General features: G+C 41.1%; 1 protein-coding gene across 3 annotated transcripts in view; it reads right to left on the reverse strand.

Annotated features, from left to right (window-relative positions):
- The window catches only part of CARMIL1 (capping protein regulator and myosin 1 linker 1), a 325,852-nt gene that overhangs the window by 124,537 nt on the left and 179,826 nt on the right, over positions 1 to 21,489 (reverse strand). For all 3 annotated transcript variants that reach the window (XM_055322435.1, XM_055322434.1, XM_055322433.1), the window contains exons 13-17: positions 16,419 to 16,522; positions 13,948 to 14,025; positions 13,733 to 13,809; positions 11,265 to 11,369; positions 715 to 784 (exon numbers count right to left, since the gene is read on the reverse strand). In XM_055322435.1, the coding sequence (XP_055178410.1) occupies positions 715 to 784; positions 11,265 to 11,369; positions 13,733 to 13,809; positions 13,948 to 14,025; positions 16,419 to 16,522 (434 nt within the window). The remainder of the gene's footprint in view (positions 1 to 714; positions 785 to 11,264; positions 11,370 to 13,732; positions 13,810 to 13,947; positions 14,026 to 16,418; positions 16,523 to 21,489) is intronic.

A 21,489-nucleotide genomic window follows, 5' to 3' on the forward strand; every position in this document is an offset into this window, starting at 1 on the left:
GGGTACACAGGCCCAGGTACAGAAATGAAAGGACATCACCTCCAGAAGAAACCAAGTATGACATATGGGGTTAAAGTCAGGCTCTGGAGGGGCCCCATGATTTGTACCTGGGTATTTCCTTACTGGTCTCCACATAAAAGGAAAGTCTCAAGACTAAAAGTTTAGGTACCCTCTAAAATGTAGAGGTTTTTAGTCTCAAATTATCTTGGTATTCTTTGAAAGGAAGTGTCTGCAATTGTTAGAATTTTGAGAAGCATCTTAATTTTCCTGTTTTAAATCAAGATCTTAAAAAAATAAGATGAATGACACCACAGCCATTCTCTTTCACAGTCTCTGAACTCGTGTCAGATTACAGGCATCTATGCCCCGCAAGGAATGCAGAATGTTACGTTTTTCATAACAGTAAAGCTAGTTTATGGCTTTTCTATCTAAAGTCTTCATCATAAGATATTTAAGCAACTGGCACTAAGAATGAATAAAAACAAAACAAAACAAATCCCTAAGTCATTAAAAACCCACTCAAATGCTTTCTGAATGGTGTTCTATGGCTGTTTGTAGATAAAATTTGCAAAATACAGAACATCAGAGACATCTATAAAATGTGTGTTTTTCTGAACCCTCCAGATTCAGTCTCACACTTTTTCCAGGAAAAAGGCAAAGTAATTTTGATGGTATTATAATCTCTTCCATTCCATAGTCTAAATGTGTTCTTACCTCACAATTGCTGAGATCAAGAGAAACTCCCTTCAAGTTATGATTGCAAGCCAGGCCCAACAACAGTGCTCTGAGGGGAGAAAACACACACGTTAGGTACAAATTCCACATGTTGCCCCAAAACATAGTCACATGCTGAATAAAGCCCAGAGAAGGAAGAATGCTTTTCCAACCACAGGTTAAGCTCCAAGCACCACCTCAGGTTTTAAAATCCCGACCGCATTTCTGCCTCCCAGACTCTGTGAGAAAATGACGCTGTAACATTCTTCCGTTTGACGGGCGGTGGACGTATTATGAATACATGACCTCCAGGACCGCTTTTCCTATGCAAATAAACCAACAGTACTCCTAATTGCACACTGAAATTAAATTGTGTTCATCACAGATCAGTTCCCACCTGCATCTGCTTAAGAACACCTTTAATATTGTTTAGGAAATTATTAGGCAATTGTTATCACAGTAGCAAAATAACACTGGTTTTCCCTAAGGAACAGGTTATGAAGTCAGGCTCTGTAGTATCTAGCATAGGAAATTAAGGTCTATGCAGAGGGCTGTTTTTTGTTTGTTTTTTTGTTTTTTTAAGCATCTACAGCAGGTAAGAGAGAAGGCACAAGTCTGGAGCCTTGAGTCCAGGATCCTGCCTGTCCAGCTGGCCACCACTAGCTGGTGTCAGGGCAAACTGCATCAGCACCGTGGAAAGGAATTTTCTGATTTGCACGTCGAGGAGGCTGGACTTATCACATGGATCACATCTCTAAAACAATGAATTGGTTCCACCTGTACAAGTCAGTCCTGTACAATCAGGCACTTTGGCAGGCTTGATGCAGACATTTTACATGTGTGCACACATCCATCAGTCACACCGAAGGGATCAGACCTGCACCAGGTCCTGGGAGAAGCACACAGGTGAGCACCAGAGAGCTCCTGATTTCAGGCACGGGCAATGGTGGGCACACATCATAGGCATATAGGAGGAAGTACCAGTGGGTGGAACCAGGAGGCGGGGGCCCACCACCTGTTCTCAATGTTCCCAGGAAAAGGGACTGCACCCAGTAGACTCCAAAAATACCCCGGGGTAAGAGTGAGGTGGGAAAGGCTGGGCAGATGCCACCTGGACGCATACTCCTTAATTATTTACTAAATTGCTTCTCTTTCCCTAACCAGTGCTTCCCCCCAACCCCCTTCTGCCCCCCCTTTCCTTCTTGGGGGCAGTCTTGAGCAGCTGAAATCGCCTGAGACGGAGAAGCCCAAGGCCAGTCCCCAAGTCCTGGCTCTGTACCGACCGCGTGGTAGCTCCTGAGACATCACACGCTGCTTTTCTCCTATCTCAGGTGCTCATCAGCAAAACGGGAGAGTCAGTACATGACCAAAGAGGTCCCTTCTTGTTCTAACAAGTGCTGGGGTTCTAGAACCTAGCCACATATTTTAACACTATATTCTTACAATGCTTCAGTGGGAGGGAAATTCTTCCTGTTGGTCTTACACAAAGATGAAGGCTGAGGAAACAATGGTGCACATTAAGATACTGACACACGGATAGTACCGAAGACCAGCCATGAGGAGGGAACAGCTCCCGAGGCTCTAAATACAAACAATTCACAGCAATTGCAAAACAAAGCCAGACAGAACAGCTACAAAGCCTGGCATGTGCTGGGGAAAGCCCTACAGCAGGACGCCTTATTACTTTTAACCCAGGGATGGAAGGAAACCTGTCTTCACGACTGTCCTCTTTAATCCTCCAACTGCAATCCTGGTTAACAGAAGAATTTGTATGTCATTTCACTGGTTCTGGATATGTGAGGCTAGTTACTACTTTTGAGTAGCACGTGCAATAGGGTTCTTAAAAATACTCATTCTGAGGGGCACCTGGGTGTCTCAGTGGTTGAGCATCTGCCTTTGGCTCAGGTCGTGATCCCAGGGTCCTGGGATCGAGTCCCACATCGGGCTCCCCACTGGGAGCCTGCTTCTCCCTCTATGTCTCTGCCTCCCTGTGTCTCTCATTAATAAATAAATAAAATCTAAAAAAAAAAAAAATCTCAGCCCACGAGATGGGGAGAAGGGGTGCCATGTGAAAGGGAGCCAAGAGGGCACTGGGAAGTAGAGACAAGGGGGAACAAAGTGAAGGTGCCAGTGTGAGCAGGACACAGGAGCTCGGGCCTTACTCTGTGTGATGCAGGACAAGGAGCATTCTCAGGACAGACGAGGACCATGCTGTCCTGAAGACTTTAGAAAACACCAAGGAACAATGTCATCATGTTCTTTACTAAAACTGAAATACATCATTGTGGACTGCAAGGAGAAAGCGCAGCTCTGAAGTAAGCAGTCATATGCTTTCCACTGCTTTTGAAGCAGCCCCAAATAGAAGAATACTTCTGCAGAATACTGTTATGTCCAAACTTAGTAGGTTTCTCTCAATTTTAGTAACATGCTGCCGAAGCGAGCACAACAGGTTTCTCTCAAAAGAAGGTGCATTGCTTTAGCATATTTTCTGATGGCTGCTGACCCCCAATCTTTCAGCAAGCTAAGGCCTCCACTACCCCTCTTGGTACAGGGGAAAGTGGCGGGGCAGGCAAGTCCTGAGCTGGCGGCAGCTGGTGGTGGCAGTGGACACTGCGATGCACCTCCCAGAACCCCCTCGGCAGTCAGTCTTCATCAGCGGTGGCCTTGGCTGAAGCAAATGTCATGTCCCAGGCCATATCCTTCCAGAGGCCGAATACAGACCAAAGACTGATGGACACAGGGTCAGGATGTCCCAGCCTCCGTCTCCTACATGTTGTGCTCCATCTTAACATCTGCTTCACGGGAAACCCAACCTGTGACTGTGAGTTTGGGCAAATTCCGTAGCTTCCTGGGCCTCCATTTCCTCCACTCTAACCTAGGAATCCCACAACGCCTGCTCACAGGTGCTGTCAACACTGATGGTTACGGCCCAAATACAAGCAGAGACCCAGTGTCTAAATTGGGGTCCTGCTTTGGAAGTTCTCTTCCATTGCCACCACCTCACAGGTAAACCCGAACACCTTAGTTGTGTTATATCTTTTCAAGGTATAGAATCACATTAAATGTACATATGGAATTTTGCTTACAGACTCTTCAGCCAGGGAGCCTGTTCCCTCACATTAAAATTTTTCTTGAGGAGGGGCAAGATGGCAGAAGAGTAGGGTCCCCAAATCCCCTGTCCCCACCAAATTACCTAGATAACCTTCAAATCATCCTGAAAATCTACGAATTCGGCCTGAGATCTAAAGAGAGACCAGCTGGAATGCTACAGTGAGAAGAGTTCGCGCTTCTATCAAGGTAGGAAGAAGGGAAAAAAGAAATAAAGAAACAAAAGGCCTCCAAGGGGGAGGGGCCCGCGAGGAGCCGGGCTGAGGCCGGGGCGAGTGTCCCCAGGACAGGAGAGCCCCGTCCCGGAGGAGCAGGAGCTGCACCAACCTTCCCGGGCGGAAAGGGGCCCGCAGGGAGTTGGAGCAGGACCCAGGAGGGCGGGGATGTCCTCGGGCTCCCGGGGACACTAACAGACACCTGCGCCCCGGGAGAGTGCGCCGAGCTCCCTAAGGGCTGCAGCGCGCACGGCGGGACCGGAGCAGCTCGGAGGGGCTCGGGCGGCGGCTCCGCGGAGGGGGCTGCGGGGCGGGAGCGCGAATCCACCAGCGCAGGCCCCGGAGCACAGGGCGCCGGGACACAGCCCAGGATCCGGCCTCCCCCGGGACAGGCAGAGGCCGGGAGGGCCCAGGACAGCGAGGACGCTCCTGCCCCGAGCTGAGCAGATCAGCGGCCCCGCCCCGGAGCCTCCAGGCCCTGCAGACGGAGAGCCCCGTAGTTCTTGCGGGGGCTGAATCCAGGGCTCCAGAGCTGCCATAGCCACTGTGGCTGTTCCTCCTGGGGCCTCACGGGGTAAACAACCCCCACTGAGCCCTGCAGCAGGCAGGGGGCAGAGCAGCTCCCCCAAGTGCTAACACCTGAAAATCAGCACAGCAGGCCCCTCCCCCAGAAGACCAGCTGGACGGACCAGTTCCAGGGGAAGTCAAGGGACTTAAAGTACACAGAATCAGAAGATACTCCCCCGTGTTTTTTGTTTTTTTTTTTTTCTTTTTTCTTTTCTTTTTGATTTCTGATTGCTTCCCCAACCCCCTTTTTTTTCCACCATTCTTTTTCTTTCTCTTTTTCTTCTCTTTTTTCCTTCTTTTTTCTTTTTTCTCTTTCTCTTTTCTTTCCTTCTCTCTCTTTCTCTCCTTTTCCCAATACAACTTGTTTTTGGCTACTCTGCACTGAGCAAAATGACTAGAAGGAAAACCTCACCTCAAAAGAAAGAATCAGAAACAGTCCTCTCTCCCACAGAGATACAAAATCTGGATTACAATTCAATGTCAGAAAGCCAATTCAGAAGCACTATTCTACAGCTACTGGTGGCTCTAGAAAAAAGCATTAAGGACTCACGAGACTTTATGACTGCAGAATTTAGATCCAATCAGGCAGAAATTAAAAATCAATTGAATGAGATGCAATCCAAACTAGAAGTCCTAACGACGAGGGTTAATGAGGTGGAAGAACGAGTGAGTGACATAGAAGACAAGTTGATGGCAAAGAGGGAAACTGAGGAAAAAAGAGACAATTAAACGACCATGAAGACAGATTAAGGGAAATAAATGACAGCCTGAGGAAGAAAAACCTACGTTTAATTGGGGTTCCCGAGGGCGCCGAAAGGGACAGAGGGCCAGAATATGTATTTGAACAAATCCTAGCTGAAAAGTTTCCCAATCTGGGAAGGGAAACAGGCATTCAGATCCAGGAAATAGAGAGATCCCCCCTAAAATCAATAAACCCGTTCAACACCTCGACATTTAATAGTGAAGCTTGCAAATTCCAAAGATAAAGAGAAGATCCTTAAAGCAGCAAGAGACAAGAAGTCCCTGACTTTCATGGGGAGGAATATTAGGGTAACAGCAGACCTCTCCACAGAGACGTGGCAGGCCAGAAAGGGCTGGCAGGATATATTCAGGGTCCTAAATGAGAAGAACGTGCAACTAAGAATACTTTATCCAGCAAGGCTCTCATTCAAAATGGAAGGAGAGATAAAGAGCTTCCAAGACAGGCAGGAACTGAAAGAATATGTGACCTCCAAACCAGCTCTGCAAGAAATTTTAAGGGGGACTCTTAAAATTCCCCTTTAAGAAGTTCAGTGGAACAATCCACAAAAACAAGGACTAAATAGATATCATGATGACACTAAACTCATATCTGTCAATAGTAACTCTGAACGTGAACGGGCTTAATGACCCCATCAAAAGGCGCAAGGTGTCAGACTGGATAAAAAAGCAGGACCCATCTATTTGCTGTCTACAAGAGACTCATTTTAGACAGAAGACCACCTACAACCTGAAAATAAAAGGTTGGAGAACCATTTACCATTCAAATGGTTCTCAAAAGAAAGCAGGGGTAGCCATCCTTATATCAGATAAACTAAAATTTACCCCGAAGACTGTAGTGAGAGATGAAGAGGGACACTATATCATACTTAAAGGATCTATCCAGCAAGAGGACTTAACAATCCTCAATATATATGCCCCGAATGTGGGAGCTGCCAAATACTTAAACGAATTATTAACCAAAGTGAAGAAATACTTAGATAATAATACACTTATACTTGGTGACTTCAATCTAGCTCTTTCTACCCTCAATAGGTCTTCTAAGCACAACATCTCCAAAGAAACGAGAGCTTTAAATGATACACTGGACCAGATAGATTTCACAGATATCTACAGAACTTTACATCCAAACTCAACTGAATACACATTCTTCTCAAGTGCACATGGAACTTTCTCCAGAATAGACTACATACTGGGTCACAAATCGGGTCTGAACCGATACCAAAAGATTGGGATCGTCCCCTGCATATTCTCAGACCATAACGCCTTGAAATTAGAACTCAATCACAACAAGAAGTTTGGAAGGACCTCAAACACGTGGAGGTTAAGGACCATCCTGCTAAAAGATAAAAGGGTCAACCAGGAAATTAAGGAAGAATTAAAAAGATTCATGGAAACTAATGAGAATGAAGATACCACCGTTCAAAATCTTTGGGATGCAGCAAAAGCAGTCCTGAGGGGGAAATACATCACAATACAAGCATCCATTCAAAAACTGGAAAGAACTCAAATACAAAAGCTAACCTTACACCTAAAGGAGCTAGAGAAAAAACAGGAAATGGACCCGACGCCCAGCAGAAGAAGAGAGTTAATTAAAATTCTAGCAGAACTCAACGAAATTGAGACCAGAAGAACTGTGGAACAGATCAATAGAACCAGGAGTTGGTTCTTTGAAAGAATTAATAAGATAGATAAACCATTAGCCAACCTTATTAAAAAGAAGAGAGAGAAGACTCAAAGTAATAAAATCATGAATGAGAAAGGAGAGATCACTACCAACACCAAGGAAATACAAACGATTTTAAAAACATATTATGAACAGCTCTACGCCAATACAATGGGGAGCACTGGGAGCCTTTCCCCTAAGATCAGGAACAAGACAGGGATGTCCACTCTCACCACTGCTATTCAACATAGTATTGGAAGTCCTAGCCTCAGCAATCAGACAACAAAAAGACATTAAAGGCATTCAAATTGGCAAAGAAGAAGTCAAACTCTCCCTCTTCGCCGATGACATGATACTCTACATAGAAAACCCAAAAGCCTCCACCCCAAGATTGCTAGAACTCATACAGCAATTTGGTAGCGTGGCAGGATACAAAATCAATGCCCAGAAATCAATGGCATTTCTATACACTAACAATGAGACTGAAGAAAGAGAAATTAAGGAGTCAATCCCATTTACAATTGCACCTAAAAGCATAAGATACCTAGGAATAAACCTAACCAAAGAGGTAAAGGATCTATACCCTAAAAACCATAGAACACTTCTGAAAGAAATTGAGGAAGACACAAAGAGATGGAAAAATATTCCACACTCATGGATTGGAAGAATTAATATTGTGAAAATGTCAATGTTACCCAGGGCAATTTACACGTTTAATGCAATCCCTATCAAAATACCATGGACTTCCTTCAGAGACTTAGAACAAATTATTTTAAGATTTGTGTGGAATCAGAAAAGACCCCGAATAGCCAGGGGAATTTTAAAAAGAAAACCATAGCTGGGGGCATCACAATGCCAGATTTCAGGTTGTACTACAAAGCTGTGGTCATCAAGATAGTGTGGTACTGGCACAAAAACAGACACATAGACAATGGAACAGAATAGAGAACCCAGAGGTGGACCCTGAACTTTATGGTCAACTAATATTCGATAAAGGAGGAAAGACTATCCACTGGAAGAAAGTCTCTTCAATAAATGGTGCTGGGAAAATTGGACATCCACATGCAGAAGAATGAAACTAGACCACTCTCTTGCACCATACACAAAGATAAACTCAAAATGGATGAAAGATCTAAATGTGAGACAAGATTCCATCAAAATCCTAGAGGAGAACACAGGCAACACCCTTTTTGAGCTCGGCCACAGTAACTTCTTGCAACATACATCCACGAAAGCAAAAGAAACAAAAGCAAAAATGAACTATTGGGACTTCATCAAGATAAGAAGCTTTTGCACAGCAAAGGATACAGTCAACAAAACTCAAAGACAACCTACAGAATGGGAGAAGATATTTGCAAATGACCCATCAGATAAAGGGCTAGTTTCCAAAATCTATAAAGAACTTATTAAACTCAACAGCAAAGAAACAAACAATCCAATCATGAAATGGGCAAAAGACATGAAGAGAAATCTCACAGAGGAAGTCATAGACATGGCCAACATGCACATGAGAAAATGCTCTGCATCACTTGCCATCAGGGAAATACAAATCAAAACCACAATGAGATACCACCTCACACCAGTGAGAATGGGGAACATTAACAAGGCAGGAAACAACAAATGTCGGAGAGGATGCAGAGAAAAGGGAACCCTCTTACACTGTTGGTGGGAATGTGAACTGGTGCAGCCACTCTGGAAAACTGTGTGGAGGTTCCTCAAAGAGTTAAAAATAGACCTGCCCTATGACCCAGCAATTGCACTGTTAGGGATTTACCCCAAAGATTCAGATGCAATGAAACACCGGGACACCTGCACCCCGATGTTTCTTTTTTTTTTTTTAATAAATTAATTTTTATTGGTGTTCAATTTACCAACATACAGAATAACACCCAGTGCTCATCCCGTCAAGTGTCACCCTCAGTGCCCGTTACCCATTCACCCCCACCCCCCGCCCTCCTCCCCCTCCACCACCCCCCGATGTTTCTAGCAGCCATGTCCACAATAGCCAAACTGTGGAAGGAGCCTCGGTGCCCATCGAAAGATGAATGGATAAAGAAGATGTGGTTTATGTATACAATGGAATATTCCTCAGCCATTAGAAATGACAAATACCCACCATTTGCTTCAACGTGGATGGAACTGGAGGGTATTATGCTGAGTGAAGTAAGTCAATCGGAGAAGGACAAACAGTGCATGTTCTCATTCATTTGGGGAATATGAATAATAGTGAAAGGGAATATAAGGGAAGGGAGAAGATATGTGTGGGAAATATCAGAAAGGGACACAGAACATAAAGACTCCTAACTCTGGGAAACGAACTAGGGGTGGTGGAAGGGGAGGAGGGCGGGGGGTGGGAGTGAATGGGTGACGGGCACTGAGGGGGACACTTGACGGGATGAGCACTGGGTGTTATTCTGTATGTTGGTAAATTGAACACCAATAAAAATTAATTTATTAAAATAAAATAAAATAAAATTTTTATTAAGTAAAACACAGAGCTGAAGAGACCACTGATAGGACACTATTAGATGTTCACATAAATAACAACAGGTCACAAGATTTAACAATTACAAAGTTCACTTTGTGGTATGATTTTTTTTTTATCAGTAAGTCTCTATAATAAACAATACAGTGGGGGATCCCTGGATGGCTCAGAAGTTTAGTGCCTGCCTTCGGCCCAGGGTATGGCCCTGGAGTCTCGGGATCAAGTTCTACGTCAGGCTCCCTGCATGGAGCCTGCTTCTCCCTCTGCCTGTGTCTTTGCCCCGCCCCCTGTGTCTCTCATGAATAAAAAAATTAAATAAATAAATAAACAAACAAACAATACAGTAAAATCCAGCATTGTGGTGGTATGGAACATTCTATAAAATCAATAATGCTAATCAATCAAGTGCTACTCTACATTTCACAGGATCAAGAACATTAAAAGAATTGGAATGCTGTGCACCTGTCACTAAAACTGTTTTGATCTCCTATTGGAACAATGAGGACAAGGATCAAGTGTGGATTTGCTTTCTACCCAGTACCACCTTCTTATCTGGCACACTTCAAATGCTCAATAAATATTAGTTAAATGAATGAATAAGTAAATATGACTAAATTATAATGGATCCCCTTTTAGAATACTGATTCCATTAGTTTAATTAATATCCACACAAAGAGTCTCATCATGAGGCTTTTACTATCTGTAGCTGTTACATTTATAGACCTTCAATATATCAATTCAATGTTTAAAACAAACAAACAAAAAGGCTGCCATATCCATTGGATCTTTTTCTTAGTACTTGACTAGATCTACTGTCCTTAAAGACATTCATTGTTTAAGTCCTATGGTGCCATGTGAGATACTGCAATCAAGAATTAAACACCTCTCAAAAAAAAAAAAAAAAAAAAAAAAAAAAGAATTAAACACCTCTCAAAGAGAAAAAAGGCAACTCACAAATTAGATAAAGATTAATTTTCTAGTAAAATGAATAGCAGACATTAATTTTAACATTTCATACAAATTAAATGCTGATTTACATGCCAACTGGGGAAAGGAGAAATCTGTGTATGCATTTGAGCGTATGCAACATGTACGTACTCTTAACTACTTGAAAATATGTTCTTTAGACTTAAAGAGAATTTGATGCTATAGCCCTTTTGATTATTTCTGGCAATGGTGATAAATTAGAAATTTCACTGATGATAAATTATCCTCAAGCCATATTTTAGTTAAAGAGTTTAACTCCACCACTAGGAATGTTAACCCATTACCTAAGTTGACTGCCAAATAAAAACACCAGACAGACAGCCTATACTGACCTAGGTAATTCAGTAACTAAAGCACCTAAAAACCGACTCTGCTGTATACACACTGTGTATAGAATTTATTAAGGTTAGGAGAAATATGTAGAATAAATATTGAGTAGAACATACATATATGAATATACCTAAAACAGGCTGAACAGAGGTTAACATAAAGGCAACAGCATCTGAGTGCACATTTATAGAAGATCAGTGACAACTGCCAAGGTCACAAACCAAAGGAAGATTTTTTTTTTAAACAGAAGATGCAATAATATCAACAGCGCACAATGTACTCAAAAAGAATGTGATTTCCTTTTGTGTCCCAAGTTAGAAAGGCATTTTCATCTGCGCTGCCTGTTTTAGGATTATGTGTCATCTTTTTCAAGTACATTCATAATAACAAACTGAACGTTAAAAGTTCTGGTGAAAATTAATTGATCACTCACTTTAAGGGCTCAGGAGACAGTTTTGTGCCTGAAAGGTTGAGTTGCATCAGAGCCAGGGAGCTACTGAAAAACTGTTTGAAGGATGGGGGTACTTCTTTTCCTTTCCTAAAAAACAAAACACGAGAGTCATGCTAGCAGCTGCACCTCTGGTCCTGTACCCCACTCCCAGATTGGCAAAATTACCCATTGGTTATTCAGACACTGGGAAATAACCCATGAATCCATAACGTTTTTGGGAGAAATTTAAAGGTAAAAAGAAACAAAATGCCTGGAAGCTAAATATATCCAATGCCATCAAAGGAATGATGCAAGAGAAGTTAAGACATTTAAGTCTTTAAAACTATTGCTATTAATCGCAGCCAATGAACTCAATGTGTTTGCCCACAGATCTCCTTGTTTGAGTTTTTAAGAAATTAGAGGTCAAAGGAGATGTAGATTTCTCACAATTTAAAGAGCTTTCCCCCTGGGTGACATTGAATACTTAGAATTACTACATGCACTTTGGCAATACTCTTGGATGTGGCATGTCTTAGATTCAACAATATGCGACTGGATGTTGAATGGAGGAACACCACAGAAAGTCTGATTGGCATGAAGCCTGCAAGGCAAGTGGCCTGCTCAGCTCTTCCGCCATCGGGCAAATATAATAATTTCAGGCCAAATATTAAAATAAAGACAAAACTCCAAAGGAGATGGCTATAAATTCCAAATATGTGCCCTTGTTGTTATAGTAGAAATCATACATCTTGAAAAAGAGGCAGAGTCAACACCACACTATGAGGGTTTTAGAAAAACAAGATCCCAGGGTCAAAGTTGGAATGTGAACCCTCTGCTTGTTTTGTTCTATCTGCCAGAATTGATGGCATGATTGAGTAAATCCACATGTATAAAGCACTAGCCTGATGAAGAGTAAACACTCATTTAATGGTAGTTATTCACACTCTGTGGGTGGATTCACAGAGACTGAGGGCAGAGGCCAGGCCAGGTCTAGCTCAACCATATAACATTCAACAATATTTCTTGTACAGAGGTCCAGGAAAACCTGTCAATATTAGAAAAAAGTTTTTAAAACAAGATAATTTTAAAACAAGCAGAATCTCTAAGAGGTTGAAAATAAATTTAAGAGGAAAGAGAATTCTGGTAGAATACATGTTAGATGTTTCCCATGAACTCTGATTCCAAATAGTGGAACAATATAAGCTTATGCGCTCCTGTTTGGTTTTTGTTAGCAAATGTTAAAATATTCTCTGAATATACGTTCTCCTACTACTACTTTGTCTGGTGTCTACTGTACCAATGTTTCCAAATATCCATTGCCCCTTTCTGTGAGAAGATGATGCCTCATCACCCCACCCACTGGCAGGCTTGGTCATGCGAGTCACTTTGGGCAAGGGGACATCACATCAAATAGAAGCGATGTGTATGACTTTCAGAGAGAAGCTTTCCCAGCCAGCATGAGCCGTAATTCTTGGTCCTCTGCTGTGTGGCTAGAGATCTGCCTTCCAGAATAAAGGCAATGTGTCCAGCCTACAAAGGACGTGTCACAAAATTACGACTGCTGAAAGCCATGGAGATGGGGGTGGGAAGGGAGGATCATTTGTTATTATGAAGCAATCTAACCTATTCTGACTGATATACTTATGAACAAAAGTATGAATAGCCTGGCGGACAGTCCACAGCTCAATGTAAATGCATCAATTTCAAGATAATTACTAAGGCTTGCTAGGATTGTACCTAGGTAAGGTGCTAGGTATTCAATAAAACCTCTCATTTGGAAGACAAGGTGATTTATTAGTAAGCTCAATAGCTCTACTGAAGACCAGTCATCATCACAAAGGGGGCACCTGGGTGCCTCAGAGGGTTAAGTGGCCAACTCTTGATTTAGGTTCAGGTCAGGATCTAACAGTCATGGGATTAGAGTCCTGTGTTGGCTCCACACAGAATCTGCTTGAAATTCTCTCTGCCCCTCCCTCCTGTGTGCGATCTCTCTCTCTCTCTCTCTCTCTCTAAAATAAATAAATAAATAAATAAATAAATAAATAAATAAATAAATAAATAAATAAATCTTTTAAAAAAAATTTTTTAAGTCTTAAAAAATTTTTAAAAATGCATGGAGCTAGCCATAAGCTCCCAGGGGGAGTTTTATATTTGCTTCCAAGTTCACTGTTGAAAAGTCCTTTTTAAAAGAGTTTTTACTGTATTGAGAGTGCCTGTGTACATATGACAAGCAGTTATTAGACAGTTCACATAGCAGACTGAAAGGAGTGTTAAGAATATCCATCGTACTTCAGTGAAAAAAAATAACAAAAACTTGCACTTTCAAGGCAACATATTGATAGATTATGTTTTAAGGTCACCTCCCTTCATGCGCAACACACATCCTTTATTGCTCTATTTTCAGATCGCTATGACCTTTTCTGGGAGGAAGATATTCCTAGATGACAGTGATGGCAGGTATAAACCCATACCGGTGAGAAAAGACAGCTCTGGAGAGATTGAGCACAGCTAAATATTGGAGACACCCCCGGAGAAGAGCTGCACAGACCTGAGGAAGAAAGAAGACACTCTTAGTTTCAAATATTTCAAGGACTAATAGAATATTTTATTAGAGAGAAAGCCTTCTCTGTATCCCATCTAAATGGATGCTCTGACACCCCCAGAGTGATATGAAAAAAAACATTACCATGTCCAGGGAACATTCCGTATTGGATAAATCCAGATGAGCAATGGCATTTGGCTGAGCCAAAAAACTATACATGTACTTGAAATAAAAAACAAAAAAACAAACACATTAGGATCTGGAAACACACACATACATACACGTTAGTATTTTAAAAAGAAGTTGCCCAAATCCTCCCATAATCATTCTCTACTCTTCCCAAGAGAATGAGCAGAATTTCATGTCATTCCTTTGCCTTCTCTGGAGCAAAGTTCCAAAGAATATTTAAAATAAAATTATGTTTGAGTTTAAAAAAAAAAAAAGGCCAAATGAACTCTTGGATGCCAAACCCCCTTTTGTTACACATGACTTAATTTTCCTGATTAACTCCATTTTTATAATTTTGGAGCAGTGCTAATTAATTTTAACTGCTGAGATTAAAATTCCACCTGAATAGCACTCACCCTATCAAAATGCTAATCACTTTTGAAAACGTTCAAAGTTTCACTAATTTGAATTTGAACCATAAGATGGGTCTCAGGCAATACTCTCTTCTGTCCAACACAGCTATTTTTCTATCCTTACTTTCATAATCTAACAAGAAAGGGTCTGATGGCACTATTAGTTTAGTTTCTTAAAAAAAAAAAAACTCACATATAAGTAAGACACGTCTGGTTTCAAAGGGTCACAATGCCTAAACTCTCCCCTTATTCCTGTGCAAGGCCATCAAAACAATAAATTTAAGTGCCACCTCAACTTCCCTGTGTGAGTAGCAACTACCAAAGTCCACCAATAATAAGTTGCGTCCAAACTCCTGTCACCAAGAAAATAACTAAATTCTCCTTAGCTTCACGGAATGCCACCAGATCCTTGTAAAAACAAAAAAGCTTACACGGACATGCGATGCCCTTGTCCTCAGCAAAGACTCAGTGCAGCGGCTTAGCTATATCATGCTTGAGCAAAATCCCTCTACTAAGGAATTCAGAGAAGCAAAAGATTAGCCTGTAAATACTTTAGAATAACCAACACACACCACACACTGGATTATGAGATGTTCTGATCCAGAAAAAGAATTTGTTCTGGCTTCGGTAAAGACATCTGCTTCTCTCGCGCTGTGTGCCTGGCGCTGTGGTTTCCTCTCATCCACCAGCTGGGGGAGCTCTAATCACCCTCGACTGGTGACAAGACCCTACTTGGCCAACACTTCTCCAAAGAGGCAGGTCCCCTAAAGGTAGGGGCCCAGTAAGCCCCTCACTGCACCTGCTGTATGGCTCCCAGAACCTCCTAGAGCCTGTCCAGGGCTGGGTACCCACTCACGCAGGCCTCATCCTTCCACCTCTCCTATCCCAGAGGCAAGCTAGTACAAGAACCCCTCTCAGCCAGAGAAAAAATTCTGGGTTACTCTACCTTAAGTGACTAAATGCCCCTACGTTAGCAGAGTCTTATTACTTAATCTTTGGGCTCCTCTTTTACCCCTCTATTTCTCTTGTCTGTCACCATAATGTCTTGGTGGTTTCACATCAGACTCCTTGTTTCATATTAGGAGGGAGCAGATTTATGAATCATCACTGAAGGTGACCACTAACATGGAGCAATGCATTGAAAAAGTCATGGCACACCAGAAAACAGTATTGCTTAAAATAGGTTCAAGTTATCAGCGAACTCGAGTATCAGGAAAAATACTACAAAGGGACTGTGGCAATATTCCCTGCTTTACAGAGAAATAAGAATAAATCTCACAATGGTTTTCAACCCCATAAAGAAGTAGAAGGCACACAAAGGTTCTACGAAGATGCACATTTGCTATAGGCTCTACCTGGTAAGGGAGCATTTCTTCTCAACTCTATCATGGTGACCAGAGGGGACAACTCACCCAATCTGATAGTGAGATCATCCCTAGTTCACTGTACCAATAAGATCTGCCAAACATTTATATTACCAATTCAGCTGCATGAAGAATCTCATCATTGAGGGTAAACTTTTTGCCTTCAAATTCAAACTTCTTTAAAAAGTGGCCCCAATATCTCCCCAGACCTCTCCTCTCCCTACTGTATTCATGGAAGATAAGACTGGTCTTCATCCCAATATTTTCTATTAACAACAAACTACTAAAAACAACAATAACAACAAACCTACCTGTCTTCTTAACAATATTATTTAATGATGAAATCAGTTTACATTTCCAATCTTTCTTATCAGTCAATTTTAACAGGTGCAATAATGATTAAAATGAAGGGGGAAAAAAGTCCTTCAGAAAAAGTATTTCCAAAAAGAATCACACTTCAGCAATGTTGGGTGGCCAGGGGATCTGTGTGCTAAACTACATTTAGTTAAGGACAGCTCTAGAATTTTTCTCTACAATCTCTCATGAGCTCATAACTAAATGATCTGAAAGTGTCATGAAAAGGGGAGATGAGAAGAGCCACATCCGACAATCATTCAGGATCAGGGGATCTGGTGTCTCTGAACATGGCCATGAGGAAAGGAAAACCTACCGAGAGGTCGTCTCCACGAAGGACGTTCCCTGAGAGGTCGAGATGGGTAAGGGTGGTGGCAGTCAATGGGTTGGCACTCAGTGACTGAGAAAGGCTATTCACCCCTGCAACATGGAGAAGATCCAGGCTCAGTTTGCACGCCAGAAAACAAAATGAGGTTTGGGAGTTCTATAAATGGCTCTGCCTCAAACTGCAGGTCTGAGGTCAGCCACAAGTATTGTCTGTCCCCAAAGGTAGGACTGTCTTCTCAGAAAGAACAGGTTAGTCACAGACACAGCCATCTCATGGAGTAGGAGAGAGAGAGAGAGGTGGCTTCATTCTGCTCCACTTCTGATGTGGATGGAAAGGATTTGACTTTGAAGTCCTAAAATGTTACAAACAAGACTAACTGGTCACTTCTATCTTTCTCTTAATTCTACTCGGTGTTCCTGACTTGGTGTATAGGATTTGAGTAATGTAGATGGTATTCAGGCACTACAGCCTAGTTAAAGTACTTAGAAGTTAATATAAAAATCAGATAATTGTTCTACCTAATATATCATACTTTTTTTAAAAAAAGATTTTATTTATTTATTCATGAGAAATAGAGAGAGGTAGAGACACAGGCAGAGGGAGAAGCAGGCCCCATGCAGGGAGCCTGATATGGGACTTGATCCCAGGTCTACAGGATCATGTCCTGGGCCGAAGGTGGCACCAAACCGCTGAGCCACCCAGGCAGCCCATGATATTTACGGCAAAAAAAAAAAAAAAAAAAAAAAAAAAAAAAGATCATGTTTACGGCAAAATTCAGATGGAAATGGATTTTTACAAAGAGAACACGATCTGTACACAATGTAAGAAGCAATCAAAAGGCAAAATGAGTAATTGACACTGTATACACTACTTACATAACACAAATGGCTCAAGTCAAAGTCAACTGAACTGGTTCTTGCCACCTCAAAAAACAAAGAATAAACACCTAAGAAGGGCAAGAGTATTCTGTGAGGTGAGAGCCATGTTCTCTTCTATGTGAGTAACCATTATGGGGGCATGCCTGTTGGTGGGTTCTCCTCAGGCCACTTCTCTCCATGGGGGAGGAAAGGCATAAGAAAGGGGTGACTACAAAATGGAAACCCAGGAGAGTCTGGTGGCTCACTGGGATTCGAAGATGCCAATATACACAGTAGCACTGATGCTCACTCTTAGAGTAACAGGAACATAGCACAGCTCTTCCTGTTTCTACAGTTCACAGTTTCAATTTGTATATTTTGGAAATATGGCTATTTCTAAACTGGATATACATTTATAAATTTTTTTTTCAGTAAAATTCTTCTTGAAAATCCCAGCCTATCTTAAGCACCCTCTGGGGAGACAGTGAATGGGGTTTTCATCCACACTCACACAGAGCCTTCCTCAGGATAAGGGACGGGGGGTGGGGAGGGTGAGCAGTAGGGCCTGCCAATGGAAGCCAGAATTGGTAACAATAGCAGGATCTAGTGAGTCACTCCAAGAAAAAAGCAGAGGGTGCCAGGTACAGCCCCGCACTGGAGCAGGTCTCTGCTCTAAGTTTAGAATGTTTGGTGCATGGCACTGATGAAAGGATTATTATCTTACCACCAGTTTTGGGGGGTCACAAGACATGACTGCACTCTGTGTCTGATAAAGACTACTGAGCCATTTATCAGGCATGAGTGTGCTTCTGGGTATGTACAGAGAGGAGACAGAAGTGTAGAGTGAAAAATATTTTAGTTAAGTACCAGGAAGAATTTGTTGGCTATCAATTCAACATTTATTAAGCGCTCATAAACTGTTTATAAATTGCTGGGGATTGGGAAATATATGTAAGTCAGACCCATTCGTTGCCCTCAAAACGTTCAAAGACCATCGAGAAGGAAACTAAATAAATTCCAGCATGAAAAATCAGCATTCCCCAGGGAATATTTATTCACTGCAAAAAAAAAAGTTTACCTAAGACCTACTGTCCACTAGGCATGGGCTTTGGTGACCCAGCAGACACTATATACCCTCCAGTGAGAGACCCAGTCAAATAATAATAATCCAGTGAGGTCAGTTCTATCAGGTAAGAAACAAGAGCTCAGCCATGAAGGAGGTGGAGATTTGATTAATTAGGCTGGATAAAAGGAACTTGCAATGGCCTATAGAAGGCTAATTTCTGAAGGTAACATCTGTGATTGCCTAAATCACCAGTGTATACTGTTAGTAGTAGTACTAGTATATTCGGTAATGGAATAGAGTCCAAAACATGGCGAATTTTCATCAAGAAAATCATTTGTAAAATCACTTCCTTAGGGAAGTATAACAAAACTCAATAATAAATTACAAAATTAGAAGGTCAAATTAGTCTTGACAGGAAAATGCTTCTTGACAAGTGTGGGCACTTGGCAGTTGGCCAACATCTGAACAGAATCAGAAGAGAATTATATTCTCAGCTCAGTTTCATGCTACTAAAACAAAATGAAAGACTTCCTCCCCCACCTCTTGAGGCCACATCCACGTGAGGCTTATGTTTAAAGGCACACTAACAGCAGAAAATTATAAAAATATAGGATGGAAAAATCAGGGCTCTTACAACCCAAACTAAACACAGAGTTACACGCCATTCTCCATTCTGGCTGTCCAGTGATTTTGACTATTTTTCCTATTTATTATTGGAGTGTTTACAGCTGGATAAAGGTGGTACCAGATGGCCCTGCACTGACATAATCTGGCAACCAGCAGGACATTTACTAGAAATCCAGAAAACTATCATTTAGCTAATATCTGAGGAAGAGAAAAGGTATTTGGAGACATTGGGGATGTTATGGGTAAATTGAAAAAAAAAATCTGACTTGAATTATGGAGCCATGAATATAAATGTTTTCATAGGACTAAAATACGAATGTCAAATTCAGCAAAAGACTGCAATGTAATCTGAGCTACTGTGAATCTTCAAACCTTTTAAATACTAGAGGAAAATCTATAAGAATAATGAAATCCTTTAAAAAAATCTTTTTTATATATAAAAAAACCAACCTACATTTTAAGACATACATCTTTTTTAAGGGCAGCTTAAAATTCTTTGGTCAGAATATCATTAAACAATATTAATTCTCAAAACACATATTTTAATGTACACATACTTTATGGCAGAGAAGAGATAAATGTGGTGTAGTGACCTTTATTTGTGAAGGGCATGGGCAACGTGGGTTTGAGGAACTCTGTTCTGCCTGGTGAACCTCCCACCCTCATGACATTGGAGGATAGAGACATAGTGAGTGGTGGCATGGAGGTACCCCAACCCCACACTTATCCTTGGGAAGTTAAATGATCACCATATATCCCTCTATTTATTTCACAGTAATGAACAAATAAATTAAACATATAAATTCAAGTTTTTTTAAACACCTCTATCTTTAAAAAAAGAGACCACGTAGCACAGTGATTACAGTTAATACCGTATTGTGTATCTGAAAGCTGCTAAGAGTAGATCTTAAAAGTTCTCATCACAGTGTAAAAGAAATTGTAATGTGTGTTGACAGAATCAACACAACTGAACAGAATCAGGAGAGAATTATATTCTCGGCTCAGCTTCATGCTACTAAAACAAAATGAAAGACTTCCTCCTCTACCTCTTGAGGCCACATCCACATGAGGCCTATGTTAACAGGCACACTAATAGCAGGAAATTACAAAAATATAGGATGGAAAAAAATCAGAGCTCTTACAACCTAAACTAAACAGAGTTACACACCATTCTCCATTCTGGCTGCCCAGTGATTTTAACCATTCTTTGTATTTATTATTGGAGTGTTTACAGCTGGATAAAGGTGGTACCAGATGGCTCTATTGTGGTGATCATTTCACAATACATAGATATCAAATCATTACATTATATACCTGAAATTAACATAATGTTGTATGTCAATTATATTTCAACAAAAAAATAAATTTTTTAAAGTTATACCTATAGAGCACATGATAAATGATTAACACTTTTAATATGTAGGGAATATATGTAAATCAAGAAAGAAGATTAACATGGCAAATAGATAACAAAGAATGGAAACTACCAACTTCCACCAAAAGAAAGACAAATGACTAAGAAATGGAGGGTGTTGTAGGGATGGGGGTGAGGGTAGAGGATTCACCTAAGCAGTAAGCAAAGAAACTAAAATATCAGAACACTTTGAGGTGCCTGGGTGGCTCAGTCAGCTAAGTGTCTGACTCTTGGTTTCAGCTCAGGTCATGATCTCACGACCTGTGAGATCAGGAGCTTCACATTGGCTCCCTGCTCAGCAGGGAGTCTGCTTAAAGATTCTTTCCCTCTGACCTTTCTCCCACTCATGTACACTTGCTCTCTCTCTCAAATAAATAAATCTTTTTTAAAAATCAGAATGCTTTTGCTTATATGCTTGATAAACAATGAAAAAAGGAGAATAACATTCAATGGTGGTGGGAGCACAGAGATTCGTACAAATAACTTGGAGGACAACTTGACAGTAAATAACAAAAGAAAGCATTTTTTTAAAAGCTTTTTTGATTTAGCAATTCTAGAGAAATTTATCCTAAATAAGTAACAAATGACTATTAATTGCATACAGAAATCATGTTAGCATTGTTTGCATGATTAAAGAATTAGAAACCATGCAAAAATATAATAACAGATCATTTAAATAAATTATAGGATGTCTTCCACACACTGGAACAGCATGCAGCCACTGAAAGTGTTTGCAGTCATAAAGGATCACAATATACCATGCGGGGAGAAAAGTTTATGAAATGGCACACATACTGTAATACCATATACGCATGTGTCTGTATGTTGGCATGTAGATAAACTACATACAGGCAGAAACCATGTGGAAGGGTGGGTGCTAGGCTGTCAGCAGTGGCAGTCTCATATGGTTTGGTGCTGGCACTACAAGGAATTTGGCTTTCTTATTTATGCTTTTCAGTATCTTCTAAATCTTTATCATAAACGTATAATGCTTTGATAATCATCATAAAAAGGTTTATTTTTTTTTTAATAAATTAATTTTTATTGGTGTTCAATTTACCAACATACAGAATAACACCCACTGCTCATCCCGTC

This window comes from Nyctereutes procyonoides, unplaced genomic scaffold, assembly GCF_905146905.1.
Source record: "Nyctereutes procyonoides isolate TBG_1078 unplaced genomic scaffold, NYPRO_anot_genome, whole genome shotgun sequence".
NCBI lineage: Eukaryota > Metazoa > Chordata > Mammalia > Carnivora > Canidae > Nyctereutes > Nyctereutes procyonoides.